Source organism: Notechis scutatus, chromosome 1, assembly GCF_049901735.1.
Source record: "Notechis scutatus isolate UNSWTSFEM ecotype Mainland chromosome 1, rNotScu1.2, whole genome shotgun sequence".
In the NCBI taxonomy this organism is placed as follows: domain Eukaryota; kingdom Metazoa; phylum Chordata; class Lepidosauria; order Squamata; family Elapidae; genus Notechis; species Notechis scutatus.
Window position 1 is genome coordinate 151,771,239 of NC_142009.1, and position 21,371 is coordinate 151,792,609.

General features: G+C 36.4%; 1 protein-coding gene across 4 annotated transcripts in view; it reads left to right on the forward strand.

Moving 5' to 3' along the window:
- Positions 1-21,371, forward strand: part of MACROD2 (mono-ADP ribosylhydrolase 2) — a 1,127,501-nt gene that overhangs the window by 1,095,382 nt on the left and 10,748 nt on the right. For all 4 annotated transcript variants that reach the window (XM_026668493.2, XM_087948725.1, XM_026668495.2 and 1 more), the window contains one exon: positions 16,805-16,891. In XM_026668493.2, the coding sequence (XP_026524278.2) occupies positions 16,805-16,891 (87 nt within the window). The remainder of the gene's footprint in view (positions 1-16,804; positions 16,892-21,371) is intronic.

A 21,371-nucleotide genomic window follows, 5' to 3' on the forward strand; every position in this document is an offset into this window, starting at 1 on the left:
CTAGTGCTGTCCCACCTAAAAACCATCACAGACCCGCTGTTAGATCCCATGCAGTTTGCATACCGAGCAAATAGATCAACAGATGATGCTGTTAATAGGGCTCTGCACTACATCCTACAACACCTTGAATCTCCAAATACCTACGCAAGGGTCCTCTTTGTAGACTTCAGTTCAGCATTCAATACCATTATTCGAGACATTCTTCTAACTAAACTAAACCACCTAGCGGTACCTGAACACACTTGTAAGTGGATCATAAGCTTCCTAACAGATAGGAAACAGCAGGTGAAGTTAGGCAGAATCACATCTGATACCTGTACAATTGCCACAGCCCCCACCCCCAAGGCTGTGTGCTTTCTCCACTTCTCCTTATATACCAATGCCTGCATCTCAAACGATTCTTCTGTTGAAATACTGAAATTTGCAGATGATACAACAGTGATGGGTCTCATTCGAGACAATGACAAATCCGCATACAAACAGGAGGTTGTACAACTTGCCTTGTGGTGTAACCAGAACAATCTGGAACTGAATGCGCTTAAAACTATAGAAATGATGGTAGACTTTAGGAGAAACACTCCCATACTGCCACCTCTTACAATACTAGACAACACAATATCAACAGTAAAGACCTTCAAGTTTCTAGATTCTATCATATCACAAGACCTAAAATGGATACCTAACATAAAAAACATAATAAAAAAGCACAACAAAGAATGTTCTTTCTGCGCCAACTCAGAAAGCTCAAACTGCGCAAGGAGCTTGCAATACAGTTCTACAGAGGAATTATTAAGTGTCATCTTCACCCCTATAACTGTCTGGTTTGGTTCTGCAACCCAACAGGACAGACAGACTTCAGAGGATAATTAGGACTGCAGAAAAAACAATTACTACCAATTTGCCTTCAATCAAGAACCTGTATACTGCACGAGTCAAAAAGAGGGCTGTGAAAATATTTATATACCCCTCACATCCTGGACATAAACTGTTTCAACTCCTATCCTCAAAACGACCGTATAGAGCACTGCACACTAGACACAAGGACAATTTTTTTCCTGAATGCATCACTCTGCTAAACAAATAATTCCCTCAACACTGTCCAACTATTTACAAACTCTGCACTACTATTACTATTCATCACTCCTTATCACCCATCCCCTCCCACTTATACCTGTATGAGTGTAACTTTGTCACTTGTATCCTTACGATTTGTATTGAGTGTTTCCTAGTATGGTTTGATTGCTTATTGTACCCCATGACTATTATTAAGTGTTGTACCTTATGATTCTTGACTCTGACAAATGTATCTTTTCTTTTATGTAAAATTTTATGTAAAAGAAAAGATACATTCATCAGAGTCAAGAATCATAAGGTTATTATACTTAATAATAGTCATGGGGTACAATAAGCAATCAAATCATACTAAAAGCATTTGCACCAAGACAAATTTCTTGTGTGTCCAATCATGATTAGCCAATAAAGAATTCTATCTATCTTCTATGAATACTGCAGTCCACTTAATTCAATATAGAGGGCTTTTTCAAAAGCCCGTTCCCCAGAAAAGCTTATGGACCATTCTATCTTTGTTGCTAGGTGAAAACTAAAATAACAACAACTTGGAACAGCTTCCATCCAACCATGATATCTGTAACACCGTCAAACATCCAGAGTTGCTTATCCCAGGTCCTTGGTAATGATTTGAGGATAAACCCAGTCTAAAATCTGGCTGACTCTGCAATGATTAATAATAATAATAATAATAATAATAATAATAATAATAATAATAATAATAATAATAATAATAATCATCATCATCATCATCATCATCATCATCATCATCATCATCATCATCATCATCATCATCATCATCATCGGCATTTGTAGAATTGATTCTGATACTGCACTGATTTGGGTTTCATGTGGCTGCTGAATGTCTTTGGTCGTCCCAAAGGTGATTTTTCAAAAGGCAACTGGACTTTCTTTGTTTTTCCTTCAATATGCTTCACTTCTCGTCCAAGTTCACTTCATTCTCTGTGAACTGAACTGAAGAAACTTCTTGGATGAGAAGCAAAATATCTTCAAGGAAAAATAAAGAAAGTCTGGTTGCCTTTTTTTTAAAAGCACCGGTGGGGACCTGTGGCTGCTGTTTTTTTATTTTTATTTTAAAAAAACAACAACAACTAATTGTTCTATTTTTCATGTTTTATTGTCTTGTACTTCATGTTGTTAATTCACATGTGGCCTGTAAGGATTTTCAAATATATATGGATCAATATATATGGAAACAAGGTTTTTTACAAAGTCCTAGAAAATAAACCTCTGTTTATTGTGTGCAGTAGGGCAGGATTTCTCCTTCTGGGAACAGAAATGCTGTCAACCTTCTTTTGCTGATTAGCTATTGAGGGGTGATTGGGCATGTTTCCTGGCTCTTTATAAGCCATAGATTGATGAAAGAAAAGCCTGGCGTACTATTTTGGTTAAACCATTAACCCAGGTAATGAATGAAATCCAACAATGTCGAGATCTTTGAACCCTATAAAAGACACAAGCTATTGGTTCTATCATCTACAAAGAAAACAACACAACCCACCCAGAATCAAAAAGACCTATTTCCCTATTGAATGTAGACTACAAACTATTTACAGCAATACTGTCAAAGAGAATGTATGGCCTTTAGCTGAATTAAAACATCCTGATCATACTGGATTTTTTCCAAAGTAATACATGAGAGATAACATGATGTATCTAACATAATTAGATACATCATGATACAACATTACACATGATACGTAATGATACAACATTAGATACATCATTAGCAAACATAAATCAGAAAAATAAGAACATGGGTATAATTTTTCTTGATGTAGAGAAAGCTTTTGATAATTTGGAATGATCCTTCAAATTTATGATTCTGAAGAAGATGAATTGTGGCTCAATTTTTTTCACAAGAATACAAAGAACAAGAATAAGAAGCTAAGGTATAATAATAGTTTTTTATTTTCCAGCACAAAAAATTACCAGAATGAAATAGACAAGATAAGGTTGTTCCTTTCTTGTTCTTTGTTTTTTTTAGCATAAGAGGCATAATTGGAAAAACAAGATATATCAAGAAGAAAAGTTCAAGAATTAAATTAGCAAATAAAGAACATAAACTGAAACTGTATGGTGTCACTTTTTGAACATATACTTAATAATAGGACTTATTAGAATTGATAATAGAATATATACAAAGGTATGGTTTGGTGTCAAGCTATTGTATTAAAATCTTAAAAGTTGATATGGAACTGAACTGAAGAAGAAAAATAATACTTGGGGTAAATTATGGTGTTTAATAGTAGCGCTAAAATGTTAAATATCTGGGAAATTACTTGATACAAAATAATAAAGATTTAAAAATAATTATTCACAAGTCTGGATTGGCATAGTGACCTACAGAAGCTCCCCAAGTCAACAGAGTCTAATATTTGGTGGCTCAGTCTTCTCATCATTATTGTCCAACTGGGTAATAAAATAACTGCTGTAACTATTAAACAGTTGACATTGTTTAAAATAATTATTGATATGGGCTGAGACCTCCAACAGCTTTGTCCTGGGCATATGTTTACCTCACAGTTCAGGCTGCTAGGAAAAGGCAATCCCTCTAGAACGAAATTAAGGTGAATTCATGGACTACTAAAGAGGTAGGATTAGAGCTTCTGGATGAATTGTACTGAGTAAGATCTGAGCACATGAAATGTTTATAGCTTGCACCTCCATGTGTGTTTATAATTGCATAATATTAATATTTTTGTTTTGTTTGGGGCCTTTGAGTTGATTCCTGGCAATTGCCTGGATTGGCCCTACAGTTTTCTTGGCAAGATTTTGAAAATAGTTTGTCATTGCCAGCTACCTAAAGCTGAGAAAAATCAGCTTTTGTGCCCAAAAACTCCTATTCTCCTAGTTTCTAGGCTGGTGCCTCAACCACTACCCCAATTTGGCTCCATAGCTGTACTTTAATTTGGCTATACCGAAGAAAAGAAGCTGAGAGAAAAGATGGTTTGTTTGGCTAGTACTCAAACAGTATTAAATAAGTTATTTAGAAAGCATTAGAATGGAAATAAGGCCTCATATAAAGAAGAAGAGGCGATTTCTCCTTTAAATGAATTGCTGTAAGAAGAGAAAACTCTGAAAGAGATGTGAGAAATGGCCATTACCAATTTTGCTTTATTCAGGAATATAAATCACTGCTTTTTAAATATTAAAATTTCATACCTAGAAAGGATTGTGTGAGTTTGCACAGCAAGAGGCTTATAACATGTCATACCTGCTAGTCATTGTGGATTGAATTAGCCTTGCCTAAACAGCACTCTTAAAATATCCCTGGTTATACATGCTTTTAATAGGAAGGTGTTTATGTAATGGTGCCTGTTACTTGTAGTTATTTGAGTGTGGTTTCCCTCACTTTCAAACTGCCTTTTGACTTCAAATTTTTTACAAAATTCAAGCCATCTGAAAAATCACCTAGCTATGACAGCCATTTATAAGTCTACTTTCTTGAGCTATAAGCCTATTCCCAGCTGAGAATACCTCAGAAATAAATGTTTTCCAATTTGCACTGCACAGCTATAATAAGGATTTGGAGTTGGATTCAGAGCCATTTTCAGTGTGCATAAACACTTTAGCTTTACAATTAATGTCCAGTGGATGATCTGTTTTGTTGGCTTTTATACACAATTGAAGTTTATTTAATTAAAATAAAAAGTGGAAGATCTAACATTTTGTAGTATGTTTCCAAGTCTATGGATGTTCACAATGAGAAGATATTCCTCACTGAATTTTGTTGAGCTTCAGTGTCTACAGCATTGATTACTTGTTTTGCCCTTCTTTGTAGGATATTAAGCTGAAGTAGACAATTAATTAAGGATTCTTCAATTGGCCAGCAGTCTTAATTCCTGAACCACTGGCTTATATTCTCCCATATTCAAGATTTTTAGTGAAATGGGTTATAGATTCAAGAAGCACTTTTTTTTTTACATTAGAATCAACTACAAGATTGAAGAAATCATTGTGAGAGTGCCACCTAATCAGCCATCAATCATCTTAATCTTCCTATAATGCAGTGACTTAGAAGTGAATCATTCGATGACATAACAGTGTTTCCTTCAGTGCCTGGTAGTTATCTTGTTTTTTGGTCAGAATGAATCAGAATCATAGCACTACTCATGCTCTACAAATTAGGTGAATTAAAATGGCCGCCTTCAACCCTTTGAAGTTTCTGCCAAAAATCACTGATGGTAATTGCATGTACTCCATAGTCATGAAGCTATCTAGAAAGATATGTGAAATATAGAAAATATACAAAATATATAGAGATAGAGAAATGTGTTTCTTCAAACACACACACACACACACACACACACACACACACACACACAGGTTTACATACACCAAAGAATAGCAAACAACTGTACCCAATGCCTTATTGTGGTAAACATCTTCCCCAACTATAGGTTATTGCTTTGGATTAACTGGCAAGCTCCCAGACAAATTGATGCAGCAATGTAAATTACATCTAATATTCAGTCCTTAAAACGAGAAAAAGTCTGTAAAGTGGCATACAACCTTTGCTCCCTTCAAAAGCTCTTGTACTAAATGGGAGGAGGTGCTTGCCTCAGTGGGGTTGTGCTTTTTCTGGTTGCTTCCATGCTCCAAAATTTGTTCTTTAGCGGTGTGTTTTTGAGCATTTCAGCTTCCAAACCAAGCTCCAGGCAGTAATCTCATTACTCTTAAAGTTAGTTGGTGTATTAGTTATCTTATTTTATGAAGCTAATTGGGGCATGGGGTGTTTTGCTGGTTTCTTTGTTCCATTATCTGGTTTCCCGATGCAGGTCTTGATAAAAATAAACAAATACAGTATAAGATGAATAGCCATTATACCTGCTCCTTATTTGTATAGCCTGGAATGCAAGAAATTCTGGGCAAAACAGGGACCAGTGAATTTAATGTTTGAATGCTCAGCCCTTATCTAGATTCTCTAGGTCTTTCTTTTGCCAACAGACCAGGTTTTTTATCATCCTACAGAATGTTCAAACAGAAAACCTCAATACACATACAGTATTTAGTTCCAAAAGACTCTGTGCTATTTAAATATGACCGGATTGGTTCATGAATGTCTCAGTTCTTTAAGAATTATGTGTGTTTCCAAAATTCAGTACTTTGTTGCTATTGAAACAGACAAGTTTAGGTTATCATAAGTTCCATTCTTGTTCAACTCTTTCTTTTCCTTTTTCATCTTTCTGTGCTCAAAAGCCTCTGCTCGATCAAGGTGAAATATTATTAGTTGGAACTGTGGAGATACATTGTGATTGCGCTTGGTGTATGGGTGCGTGTAGACATATACAACTCACATACATATACAAACAATTAAGTACCGTTCAGTGACCCTCTGAAATGTATGCTTTGTTCTTAAAAGTTTTTTTTTTCCTGCAGGTTACCTTATTGATTAGCAAATGCAAATAAGCATTTGTTAATTGATTTTAAGACAAAGATAAATCGAATGGTTCCTACGGCTCACGGTAACTTAAATTAAAGCTAAAAGCTATATTGCCGTGCAGTGCAATTAAAACAAGTCTGAAAGAACATGTATTAGTACAAGTTTCTCATTACTGCATGGCAGTGAGGGCAGCATAGAGTTTAATAATGCTGCTGTCCCGATCGTATTCTTGAATAACTGTCCAACATTTTTTAAAAACTGTATGAGAATAGTGTTCTATATTCTATCAAACTTTGAAGATAAAATCACTCATCTTCATGACTTAAACGCTACCATTGTTACAAGTCCAAGCAAGGTATCCAACCCAAGATCTTATCTTGATTTGAATGACCTGTTTCAGCTTTTCACAAAGATGTGGGCAAACATGGTAATGATGTTCTCACCTAGAGTATGGTTAATGCATCATTGGGGATAGTGCGTTTGTTTGTTTTTTAACCTTTGAAAATGCCTTTTTTTTTTTAAGGTAAAATAGTTGAAAGACTGATGATGCAATTACCAGCATTGCTGGAAGATGGGAAAGAAATAGTTTTTGTCATCTGGTTGGATGGCCTTAATGGAGAAGTATAGAAGGAGTGCAGTTTTACTATTCTTACATGTTCTTTCAATGGCTTTTTATATCACTTAGTATGGTATTCACCTGAATCAAGTCCACAGATTAAACATTGGGAGTCTTGTTCTGCATGGGACTGGAGACTAAAGCATATGAAGAATGGTTGCAGGAACTGGGCTTGGCTAGTCTAGTGAAGAGAAGGACTAGGGGAGACATGATAGCAGTCTTCCAATTTTTTTAATTTTTTTTTGTAAGTTTTATTTGAGTTTTCACAAAAAGAAAAGAAATACAAGTAAAACATCTTTTTTGAAAGCAGCATAATCCCGGGTTACATCTCTTCGTACAGACACAAATTCAAGTTCATGCTCATTTTTATATTCCATTCCATATCTTATTACTATTCTACATTTTCTACATAGCTTCTCCCCTCTTTTAACTTTCTTAATTTTATTTTATTTATTTCATCTCAATTCAAATCATTGTACTTATATTCTTTGTCTGTCCTGTTTCAACTGTCTACTATCTTTTCTCATTAAACAAAATTTCTCCTGTAATCACTGATTGGAGTATGACACCTTTATATCTTTCCCCTAAAATTATAACACTTATTATATTACATAACTTTCATTCGGATTCTGCTTGGCACATTCTAAAACTACACATTGTATTATTGAAAAAAGTAAAAAAGATTATACATGTATAATATAATTAAAACAACAATCCGTTCCAATTCAATTCTATCATTAATATTAATATTCATTTAGATCTTAACATTTTGCACATTACTTTTCAAATAAGTATCATACTTCTATGGGAACAATTATAAACTTTCCATAGTTAATTCCCCACCACTTCACTTATATTTTATAAATCATTGACTAATTAAAATGTTCCCGTTCCTTCCTAATTCAATTTTCTCATTTATTTTATTTCATTTATTTTATTCACAAACATTTCCCCAAACCATACCAACTACTTTATCCCTCTTTTTAATCATATGTTGTTTCCATTTTTCTAAAATTATTTCTATTACAAATATAATAATACAATCTTATGTACCTTCACAGAATCCCTTTTTCAGTTAGATTTTCACCCATTATCTCTAAATAGGTCCTGTTTCTTTACATCTTGCTCCAAACCTTTATAACCTTTCTTCCCTCTCTTCTTCTCTCTCCCCTTTTTACCCCCCTGTCTCTCCACCTCCATTTCCCTCTTCTGTATTTCCCTTTTCTGTTGCTTTCCAACATTATATCCACTTTTCAAATTATTTTCCCTTTTTTGGCTGTTTTTTTAGGTCTTAAATTCTCCATTCTCTTTCCCCCCTTTCCCCTTTCTTCCCCACATAGAGTTACTTGTTCATTAAAGATGGCTTCTTCTTTGTCCCAGTCTTCTTGTTTTGCGGTCTTTTCTTGTTGTTTCTCATAGTTGGAGATCTCCATTTCTAAGAATTGAAAAACGAAGCCAAAAGAGCCCTTCCCTTCTTGTGCCTCTTCTTTGTATGTTTTAAGTTCCATTTTCAATTCATCCAGAAGTGATGCAATTGTAAAAAAATTTAAACAACTACCCAATTGATTTTAGTCATTCAAATATAATAACCAAAAATCCAAAAGTCACCAGACAGTCCAAATACACACAGCTGTTTCTTTTTACACTTTCTCTTCCTGGGGTTACTATATAATTGCAAAATCTCAGTTAAAATGTATCTTTTAGAAGTCTTGTTGAAGTTTTACTTTAGATTCTTTTGAAGTCCAGGCAGTCTCCTCCCTCCAGATCCTGCCCTTATTCTTTTCCTCTCCCTTCCTGCTTATAAAAGAAAAAGTTTTTAATGTCCAGAAATCTTTATTGTCCCTTTGGCATTTAGTTATATTTTCAGCTTAATTGCCTATTGATGCCAAAGCGGATTTTTCCGATTTCTTATTCCGATCTCTTAATTGTCAATGTAAGGAAGGAGAGAGAAGAAAAAAAAAACTTTCCCTTTTCACTTTCTTTCACTGCTTCCGACCTTCTTTGGGAGCGATGTTATCTTTTGTAAAATTTAAATTCCAGGGTACCTTAATTGTTGTTTTTTCAGCTTAACCCGGTCAGCCAAAACTTTCACTTCTTATCTTCCTCCTGCACTTTCTTTTCCAGTTGAGTTCTTCTTTGAGGCGACCATTTCTGACCGCCGCTCCTACCGCCTTCGGGAAAGGGAGTTTGGCCAGTTGAGGAGGAGACCCATCCTTTTACACAGGCCTTCCCGAGCCATTAACTCCTCAGCGTTTCTTTAAATTTTGGAATTGTTGCATTCGTTCTGGTGTTGCCTGAACGACCCAACAACAATTCAATGACTGTTCCAGCTGACATTCCGATATACTCTGCTCCTTCATGCCACATGGATGAGAGCCTGCGTGCTGGCAGACATTATGATGAATTCTGCTCCATCATGCCGCGTCAATGGGAGCCGGCATCTTGGCAGCAGTTTGAAGGCAATGCGATTTGCCTTCCATGTCGGTTATTGGCAATTCGGAACTGTAATCAGCTGTTTGCAGGGGCGGAGGTTAGTGGTTGCATCAGCCACTGCAGAGTGGTTCTGGAAAGCAATCATGTTGTTAACCTTTATTGGGGAAAGAGAATACATGGCTGGGATGGAAGGGGGAGGGATTGATGGAGTCGTTTAGGCATGGGGTGGAGGCGCGTGGGTGTAATTATCGGGCAGTGCTGTGTGTTAATTGGGAGGAGGGTATAAAAACAGCGTTGGGAAGCGGTTGCTCTCAATGCTGACTTTGAACAGATCCTTGTTACTGTTACTCCTGATTGTGATTGGAAACCTTGAATTAAACTCTATCGTATTTCACTGCGTGTGAGTACCGTGGTTTGTGGAATAAAAGTATCCAGTGCCTGACAGGTTGTGACAGGAATGATTTCATGGTTAGCACTGAGAATTCTTGGAGAATTCTAGAATAAGATTTGCATGTCACCTTTAGGGAAGCTTGCGGTTCAAAACTACATACAGAGGGGAAAATGAGAAGCATAAAAAGTACTAAAATACTTTTAATAAAGGAGAAAAGGGAGAAAAAACTTACACACCTGTGGGTGTCAGAATAAGTGCGATCACTGTGGTATTACAAACAACTTCTGTCTTGGCATCACCATCGTTGCGCTATTGAAAAGGCAGCAGGAAACAATGTGTGTGAAAGATTGCCATTAATCTTAGCAAATATCCACCAGTGATGTGATAAAAATATATCCTTCAGTTTGGTCCAGTGAAAATTGCAGTGATACAGAAATTATTCCCAGGAAGAAGACAAGTCGAGGTAACCAAGGCTTTATGAAACCTTTGTCATTTATTTTCTGTAGGTGACAAATTTGGCTTGTCATTTAAGGAATATCTGCCCTTTTCTTTTAGAGTAGTGCCTAATTAGGAGAAACAAAATTTAAGATGCAGATTGTTATATGACTGGATAGGGGAGAACTGCTGTTGGCAATTAATAAATGGAGGTCAGTCATGTAAAGAGGAAAGATGTGCACTTTCTCCTCCTTTCATGACATAGTACAATCTTCTGGTAAGAGCTGTTTTAAATAGCCTAGTAAAGTTAGATTTTTCTCTGTGGCTAAGGAAGGGAATTTTGTGGTGAGAAGAGAATGGTTAAGACATTTGAACATATATCTGTCATTCTTTGTGTTATAGAGCAGAGCTACAGCTCCCAACATTTATCCCATAAGCATGACACGCATAACAGCTGCATCAATCATAAGACCATGCCAAATCTTCTCTTTCTTTGCTGTTATGCCACAACTTTCAGAAAAAAAGTGCATCTGTTTTATGCTGCTAAGAGAACAGTATGTTTTAGCAGATAGACTCCTTCGGAATTTTTTCCTTGCTCCTACAAAATTCTCCAATGTTATTTCTCTCAAAAATAAATAGGGAAGGCAATCTCATTCTTAATAAACTGCTAAGTGGGGAATCAAGGGTAGGAGAAAGAAAAAAACAACCATTCTCCATTAAGGCCAGTTTATTATCTCCAAAAATTGATGCAAATTTACCCTGAACCTAGGACCAGTTGCAAGGTTATATCGTTCCTACAATGAAGATAAACTTTGAGAGCTCTTAGAAGACTAGAGGAGAACAAACGTTATCCACGTCTTCAAAAACTGGAAGAAGGTGATTGATAAATTACAGACCCATCAGCTTAATATTTATATAGAGAAAGATCCTCAAGGTGATTATTAAGCAGCATGTTTTTGAGCATTTTAATGGGCATACCACAATTAACAGAAGCCAGCATTGGTTTGCCACAAACAAATTGTGTCAGACAAACCTTATCTCCTTTTTTTGATACAGTTCTAACTTAATAACTCTGAGGAATAACATAGATATAACATACTTGGACTTCAGCAAAGTCTTTGGTGGAGTGTCCCTTAATATATTCTCCTTCATAATATGGCAAACTATTGGCCAAGTGATCCTACTTTTGTATGAATTCACACATAGTCGAATGACTGCAATCAGAGTTCTCATTAATAACCCCACTTCAATTAGAAGAGAAATAGGCCTTTAGCAAGCCTGGTGCTTCTCGATATTTTTATCTTAGATGAGGGAGTCGAAAGGATAAATTTGCAATGGCACATAAGTGGGCGTAGTGGTTAGTAGTATCTGAGATGAAAGAGAAAAGAATCAATAACATCTAAACCAGGGGTCCCCAAACTTGGCAACTTTTAAGACTTGTGGACTTAGCTATGCTGACTGAGGAATTCTGGGAGTTGAAGTCCATAAGTCTAAAAGTTGCCAAGTTTGGAGACCTCTGATTTAAACTAATTTATGCCTCTATCCTATAGGCTCTGCTAAGCCACACCAATGGCCTATTCTCTTCAGTAGTCTTATAAATATCATTGGAAGGCTGCCTGTAACTTTAGAATAGTTTGGGCCAAGATGGTACTTCTCAGGACTCTGCATGAGATCGTGTCCATTCATGTCCCGCTCAGATTTTCTAGCAGCTTCAGCAGATCACTTTCTGGTACCAAGTCATAATTAATTTGAGAATATTCTAATGAAGCTGATATTTCTTTTCGAATGCTATTTCTTAAATGCTGGAGATTGATTTATTTCAGACTATAACAAAGTTGAAAAAAATTGGGTGAGGAGATTGTCTACTTCAGCCTCAGAGGCTCTTTCAGTAAAAAAGATTTTTCAGTCTGGTTTAACATTTATCTGTGGGACTTATAACAGTCAGGAAAGGAATGTGTACACTTGTATTTTCTTTCTTTTTTCTTCATTTTTACTTGCTGAAACTTTGCAGCCGTCTCCTGTGTGTTTTCAAAGAGAGCAAACATAATAAAAATAATAATCCCAAATAATTAAAAGTTATACAGTACTGTAAAATGATAATGAAAAGTGTTCATTTTCAATCAGATTCAGCTTCTGATTTCTACACAACACAAATTCAATAAGCTTTCTTCCAGCAGAGATAGAAACAAGAAATAGTGCAGTTCCAGCTTTTTAATGTTATATGATTCAATACAATTTAGAGAAAGCAGGAAATAAATTAGATACTTTCTTACAGACAATAGATATTAACTCTGAAGCAGAGTTCGGCTACAAATTCCATATCATACCGTAGTTTTCTTAGAAAATAAGCTTATTGCATATTTTCAGGTTTCGTTTTTGCCATTTGTATGTGTAGGTATATATTTACATATATTTCTTTAAAATATAGCTAAGGCTGTAAGCAAATCTTTTCATGGAGCATTTAAAAATCTACGCAGAAACAGCATCACTGAAGTTTTAAAAATAGTTGGTCTTAGCTATTGATTTTCTAGAAATATCATACACCCATGAAGATTTATGATAATCAAGCCCGTCAGTAACGCAATTGGAAATGGTAATTGAAAGTGGTATCTTGCAAAGTACATCCTAGTATCTCATCTGTGGAGCTCCTGAAATGTGCATCTTGTTTGTGTTCCAAGCAATAGAAATCAAGACTGAAAGGCACAGGGGAGAGAGGGAGAGAGAAAATAAAAACCCTTTTGAATAAAATATTTGGAAAGGCACTTTGTGTTTTGATCAGATTCTCCTGTTTATGTGAAATGGACTCATTTCTCGGTGGCACACAGTTTTATTACACAGCAGGAAAGAAGTGCTTGGGGATAATACCTGTTTCACATGCATGTCAGTATAATGAATGCTGCTATTGTTCTTCCTTCCATAACCACCCACATGGTAAGGCGTTATGAACAAAATGAGGATTTATATAAATAGAGTTTTCGTTTTATGGAAAAGCTGCTGATCCAACGGATTGAGCATCTTTCGCTTGCCACCCACTGCAGCACTATAATGCAAGATTTAACTCAGAATTTGCTTTTAACTTTCTCGTGTGGAATTCCCCAGGCCTTGCACTAGTTATTATAATGATATTTTGCCCTTCTTTATGTAACCATGACTATTCTGAGTTGCTTTGCTATACTATAGCTGTTAGGTGTACCACAGCAGGCAAAACACTAGCTGGCTTTTCTTTTCCGTAGCTCTTCCTGAAACTTTTTGTCATATTGCTGTTATAGAGGTCATGATAAATGATTCCCAGAGCACTACCAGGCCAGGGTCCATGGCACTTTATTTCCCCAATGATTTCTAATACTGTTAGAAGTAATGTCCCAGTAAAAATTACCACTTCTAACCTTCATTATAACTTAATGGTGATGGTGGTGTTGGAAGTGGGATAGGAAGAATCCTATGATTTGATTCACACATCATGCAAAATGAATAATGTGATTTGTTTGAGGCTTAACAGGATGCAAACATGAAACTGAATGAATAAGCTATTATTAGTTTTAGGTAATGATTCACATATTGAAATGATGGGAGGAGGATTGTTTCATTCTGTATGAATAAGAATACAGAATTAAGTTGTGGATTCTGACTGATGCCTTATTTATTTGTACCCCATCCAATCCTGAACTAATTTGCAGAGGATAAGGCAACTGCAGCTAAAGGAAGGCAGAAACAACAAGTTAGACAAACAAGTTATAATCACTTTGCTCATATGAAGTACAGCAGCATGCATCTGGCTTGTTCAGCAAGCCATGGTTGGAATGCAAACAGTGAATATTTGTGACAGGAGATCTCTCTCTCTCTCTCTCTCCCTCCCTCCCTCCCTTCCCCCCACTCTCTCCTCTCTCTCACACACACATATGTATTATATATAAAGAGTTTCACAGCTATGCAAGTCTGCCTTGAAAGTGTCATAGCCTTTGAAGCTGCTGTTTGCCACACCAGATGAAGCCTACCCTGCTAAAATAAACCTTTATTTGAAAGCTTTTGCTTGTCAAACCATTTGTTGCTTGAGCACATGATCCAAGAAATTCTGGGAAGAGAGAAATTGAAGCATTACTCCTCAGATTGCTGCCAGACACTCTCTTCCTGATCCCTTTGTTGTGAACAAACAAAGCACTGGAATGCAATCGTCTTAACAAATTTGCTTTTGAATTTCATGCAAGCTTCTGTTCTGCCTGACATCCCATAACTGTATATCAAAATGTCTTGATGATGCTGCATGTTCTCAAAATGGGAGGGCACTATCTCTCACACCATGCCATTTTGATTGGCTCTCAGGAAACCTTTCAGAAAAAGCAGCGGTAAGATCTGTCAGGCATGGATACTATGAAGTTATTTCTTATTATCGTTTTATTTGTTATTAAATCCATTGGCATCTTACCACAGGGTAACACTAGTCTATTTAGGACTCATCCTGAAAATCTACATGGCAAATATCTGGAAGAACCTCTGTAATAAACAACTGAAATTGTCTATTTTTTCCTTCTTTAATAAGATTACATTTAGATTAAAATACATCTAAACATACCTGCCTGAACTTTTAAAAATGTATAAAAGGGTGTAAGGCCCTTGATTCTAGTGAGAGCTTTTAACTGCTTCTCATCTAACTATCCCAGTAGCTTTTATTAAAACACATAGACAATAAAAATTCAGTGGGTGAGTTTAAATGAACCCAGTGGCCCTTGGCTTGACAGATCCTTTGGAAAAATGCTAATGTTTCAACACTGGATGTTTTATCCTCCAAGTGTGAACGACAGTGATGAAGAAAACACTTTGGGAGGTTTAGGCCTACTACCTTTTAACAAATGCCAAGGAAAAACTTTCTCTGCCCTACAGATTTCTCTAGAGAAGTCTTGAAATTTTAATATGCATGCTAAGTTGTCATTTTGGGAGTTCACTGAAAAAAGAAAGCCTAATAATAGTGACATTTATATATAATCTAACCAAAAGGTGGTGAGAACAAGGAAGTCCAATGAGCTATAAAAATGAAAGAACTCTGAATGGCTTTAAAGTAAATTCAAATTTATTTCCAATCATTTCAGACATTTGTGGCCATTTACTTTGCTAATTAAATTGCCTAAATTTTCTTGGTGATAAATGTATAGCGTGGAAAGTAGAATCTAGAACAGGGTTAATCCTAGTTCAAAATCCCCTTTGAACTCTGAAGCCCATCAAGACATTTTCATTTGAGTTCCCATGAAGATAAAATTGGGCTGGTCATATCTATCCCCTCCGAGCTCCTTGGAAAAATGGATCATTGTGCATGCCCCCTTTTTAATGCCTGATTTATTTAAGAATGGGCATTCTCAGTTTCACTTCCTCCTGCCTTCCCTGCCTGCTTCCTCATGATTATCTTTTGCTTGATGTGAGGAACTGGGGCTCTTTCAATACTTTTTGCGGCTCTGCCTGTGGGAAAAGAATGTATTATTTGTGTTTAAAGACGGATGTTTTGAAATGTTCAATCACCGCAACTGCTTCCCTCTTCCTAAATTCCGATGATTGCTTAGCAACCAATTGCTTGACTTCTATAGCTCAGCCACCCGGTAGGCATGCCATGCTGTACATTTGTCATAAAATGGGGAAGAGCCATCATGGAAATTAGCTAGCAATTGGCCTCTTAAAAATCTGAAATCATAAAATTCGGAAAGAACAGGGTATGAAGCCAAAAGCAGGAAGAGGGCTTCGGCTACATGGGTCATTTTGGAGAGTTGTTAGGAGTATCAATCAAAGTTCCTCAGCAACCTGAGGCACAGGAAATCACAAAAATGCTGAGTGCCGGCCATCAAGCACCTTTTCTTACATGTAAATTCTAGGTTGCGTATGGTAGCTCAGGAGGCAGGCTTTTCAGGAACAGGTACTATTTAAAATGTTCGAGAGAGGAAACTTTTCAAAACTTAAATTAGGTCCCCATTTGAGGTTTATGATTAAGGTAAGTCACACAGTCAGCCAGATGTTCAGAGTGGATTTGGCATTTTTTATCCACTTATCGAGTCCTTCTGGGATAGGCAGTTGCTGTTTGATGTTGTTTATGGTATTGTCAGAGGGTATAAGCTCTTCCAAGTTACACTGTCTTTTGCAATTGGGCAGTTGTTGTGGTGTGGTCATGATGATTGTGGTGATAGTAGTGGTGGTTATAAGAAGATTTTTTTCAGGAACGCTTGAAAAAGAAAATCTGGCATTGCAGACAAAAATCCAGGCTCTGATAAAAGTCTGAATCTTGCCCGCTGCAGAACACTTTTGAAATCCGGCCTCCTTCACAATCCTTTTGGGAAGCCACTCTCATCTTTTCCAGAATAGCATTCATGGCATTCAGAGAGCTGATGGAAAATAACAAATCACAAATAACAAATGATCCATTAACCAGATATCACCCATGTTCATCTGTTATTCTCCTCTCTTATCTTTTCTGAAGGTGCAGAAGAAGAGAAAGGAAAGCAGGTGATTGATTCCGTGCAGCCCGAGGGGCAATGCGATACAGAAAACATTTCAAGTATTGATGGTAAGCTTCCCAAGACCCTTTTTTTTGGGGGGGTGCAAGCAACATACCCCTCCCTTTCTTAAAATATGGACTCACTTCATTCAAAGTCAGTCTGCAAAAAGTGTGGATTTATGCAAGCCACCAGCCTTCCCAGCTGTGAAGCGCAAGGAATGCTTTACTGCCCTCACTTATACAATTGAACTTTCAATGGGATTCAGGCCTGAGCACTCAAGCAGGGGACTGACACTAATTTGCCTAAGCCAAAAATTCCACTGCCACAAGGAACTCAACTGTAAAGCAAATGCACACACAAAAGCAGTTCATTTCATGCCTTTGTTCTCTCTTGTCTCCCTGTCCCATTCTGTGAACCAGTCCATTTCTAGTCAAGGTGATAGGATTAAAAATTAGCACCAACTGAATGTAGAGAATGTCAGCCTTCCCTTTAGTCACCTTTATATGTCAGCGTTAAATCTGCAGACAAAACCCAGCGAGATTTCATTAATTCATTCCAACATTTGGGGCTGATTGTTTAAGTTTGCCTTGCTGAACAACAGAGGTGTAGGCACCAGGGTTCATTATGAAGCTAGACACCTTCAGGCAGTGTGTATCCATATTTGTGAAACTACCTATTTTGGATTTTATAAAGAGCTAAATGGCCTTTTTAGAAGAAATAGATGGGATCATGAACCAAAGAAGTAGAAAATGAAAAAGAATTCTGTTTCCTTACAATGTTCATAATCTGATAATGTATTTCAGGGTCTACAGGATGGAAAGGCTAAATTTCCATTCCCTGGTATGCCGTGGTTAAAACAAGGCATACTCTCTTGGTTTACAAACGGTGCTAAGGTATAATCATGGATTACATGCTACAGTGGCTAATTCAATCATAATGTGGTTTATAAGGTTATCCTGTGATTTATTGAACAACATATGATTAAAATAGAACTGTGTGATATAGATAGATAGATAGATAGATAGATAGATAGATAGATAGATAGATAGATAGATAGATAGATATAGACAGACAGACAGACACACACACACACACACACACACACACACACATGGCTGTTAGCACATTGGCTAGATAGTATCATTAATGCAATGAACATTTATTTAGGCAAACTCTGGCAGATAGTGGAAGATAGGGGGACCAGGCATGCTATGATCCATGGAGTTGCAAAGAATCGGACATGACTTGGTAACAACAATATAAGTACATATTAAATTCTAGTAAACATGCACAATAATTACAGAGCTACATGCAGAGTGAAAAGGTTGACATGGATTTGCTATGCTGCCTTGTCTTTTTTTATCCCGTGCATTCCAACATTTCCAACTCTAACCCTTAACCCTTTTGTTTGAAAATGCTGGGCTGTTGTTATTTCTGACTGAAGAATAAGTATATTTGCAAGCTTCAATCCAGGCTTCCTCTTATTTGCTTCCTTTAGTTGTGTCTTTCGATGTGTATTTTTTTAAAAAAATCCATATAAACAATGCTTGAATGATTTCATTATGCAAACAACAAATTGTGATAGACATTTATCAGATAATGAAACGATTCTTGCCCAAACAGTCCAGTATCATCAATACCCATTTCTTTTAGATTATATAGATTATGTACTTCACTGATAACGGCTAATAGGTTTGGTTCACTTTCTATCCTAGGCATCTGTTCCTAAGATGATGACATCAAGATAAAGAATTGTCTGTCATGATGTCATGATCCAAACTTTGTATGTTTGAATTTGCATTGCAACCTGAGTATATAAAAGGCATCAAATAATAATCAGTTTCCAGTGTTCCCAGCATAATCTCACTTCCCTTTCCATCTACCATCTCTCAATTGGTTCAAATAGTTGCCTGCAGAAGAGCTTTATGTTGTGCATAGCAAGAGGGGCACAGATTGGTTGACAGTCATCTTGGACATTTTATTCAGCATACGAAATCAACACAAGGCTGGGCTCACTAGACTGAGCCCTGAACATACCACCTCCCTCTGAAACCCTTCCCCCTGGGCCACCATTCTCTGTAAAAGAGAAACGATCTATTATTAAATGTCTAAAAAGCAATAAAGGCCCAGGTGAGGATTTTCTACCAGCAGAAATATTTAAGAACTTTGTTGATTGGTGGCATAGCACAAGTTGAGAATCTATTTGATTTCCTGTGAAGTTTGGTTTTATCATTGATGGAGGAAGGACTTCCATTCGGGGGAAATCATATAAGTAAAGAATGAAGTGTTTGTTTTCTTTTTACAATCCTTTAATCCCTTAATTTGGGATAGAACTGGAGTGACTGAATAGAGCTGAGCATTTACTGGCCAGATGCCCTTCTGGATCCCTATGTGGAGTTCACAGCAGATATTTTTTCTTTGCATCCTGAAAGAGAAAAACCTGCCGCTACATAGGATTGAACTCTCAACCTTCCAAATGGGAGGCAAGCATCTTCATCCTTAGGCTCACAAATAAAGAATGAACTAACATGTTCAATCAAATTTAACATCAAGGATAGATTATCATCATCTGCAGCTATTATTATTATTTTCCTAACTAAGCATGTATTGATTTAATTCATTAAGTAGGAAGAAAATATAGCAAGTAAAATGTTTGACCTTAAGTGCAGGGATCAGTTTTGACACAATAGTTATTTCTCTGCATTTCTATAGAAAGAGCAGTCTCATTTAAGTTTGAAAATATCTGTGCTACTCCAGTAAGTGGTTTAATCTAGGAAGTGTGGAAGTAAAATATAGATGAATAATTCACAAGCAATTCAACAGAATCTTTGCTAGTATATTGGTATGACAACAGTGAGTCAGAAGCAGATTTGCTTCACAGCGTATGACAAGCATATTAATTTTTTTCTATTGTCTCTTATTTTTCAAATCTTCAGTTCAGGTGTGAATTTATTCAGGCAATTTCAAAACTTCCAGTCAAGAGCCTTCCAGGGAAATGCCAAGCATCAGCTATGGATGTGGAAAAACAGTTTTATTCCACAGAATAACCATAGAAGTATAATAGGAATAAGTTATTATAATTCAGACTTTATGCAGAATTTCATTCAGCCCTACAGAAACAATTCATAAGAAAATATATTCTATAGTATTAAGAACTCAGAGACCAGATATCGTCCATTACATAGTCATCTAGAAGACTCAGCTTTTGCTCCACAGTGTTCTATGGCTATTTCTAATGACAAATAATTGCATCATGATAACCGCCATTTATTGCATTCATACAATTGTCATAATATGTGTGAGAGTGTATAGAATTATATATGTATATTTCTGTTATAATTCAAATGAGCCTGAAATACTCATTCAAAAGGATAAAATGCAGGTACATTTTGAATATCGCTGCTTTTTGCCTGCTCGGTATTAAAGTGGAAAGTAATTGCCCTTGTAAGCGCATCTCATTCAATTGTTAGTTTGACTGAAATATTGGATTTTGGCCTTTAGGTCTCTAAAGTTCTATAGTTGGTATCCTTGAAAAGAATGGATTGTCACCTGCAGGTTAGTCCAATTCCAGGGCCAAGGGTAGATGGTTGCCAACTGAAATAATTACTGCCTAAGGTGCCTTAATAGCTATAGTGATATCTATGATATCTTTAGCTGTCTATAATGCCCATCTGCTCTTTACTTTTTATGGTACAAGTGGGCAACTAATTGGTTTGTTGTCTTAACCAGAGGATGATACTGTTTGAGACTTCATTCATGTTGACCATGCTCCTGATTAAGATGCTAGAGTTTCTGCTATATTTCACACATATTCACAGCCAGGTGCTGGTTCTCTGAGTAAACATTTCTGCATATTTTAGCAGCACAGACGCTTCACTTTGCGGTTGGTGCAGTGAAACATTTGCTATGATATTTTATAGAATTCAGCTTTGAATAAAGTTCTATATCAATCAGCGGTATTAGTCATGAAGTGTTCAATAGCAGTACTGTAGAGAGAATATATATATATATATATATATATATATATATATATATATATATATATATATATATATATATATATATATATATAATTTTCTGAGGTTCTCAGGTATTTGTATGTGGATCTTTGGTTATTCGGGTTTTCTCCCGCGTAAGATTGGAAGTATCTAGGCAAAGTCTCATAGAGAGACTTCATCGAAACGTTGCCTAGATACTTCCAATCTTACGCGGGAGAAAACCCGAATAACCAAAGATAGATAGATAGATAGATAGATAGATAGATAGATAGATAGATAGATAGATAGATAGATAGATATGTGGCATTCAGCTTTGTTTGGGTATTTTCCCACGTCATTGTAGTTGTGCTTTTAAAGTTGTAGCAATGTTTCGGCAGAATCTCATCTGCCACATCAGGCTTCTGTATTGTGTTCGTCTGTGAGTCAGACTTTTACAGTGGTTTCAGATTTAAATTTGGGGCAGCCTATTGCTGTGCCAGAATGGTTTTTTCTTCATCCTGATTGGTTGGGAGTCTTGGTCTGTGTTTATTGGTCTTGGAGTTTACTGTGT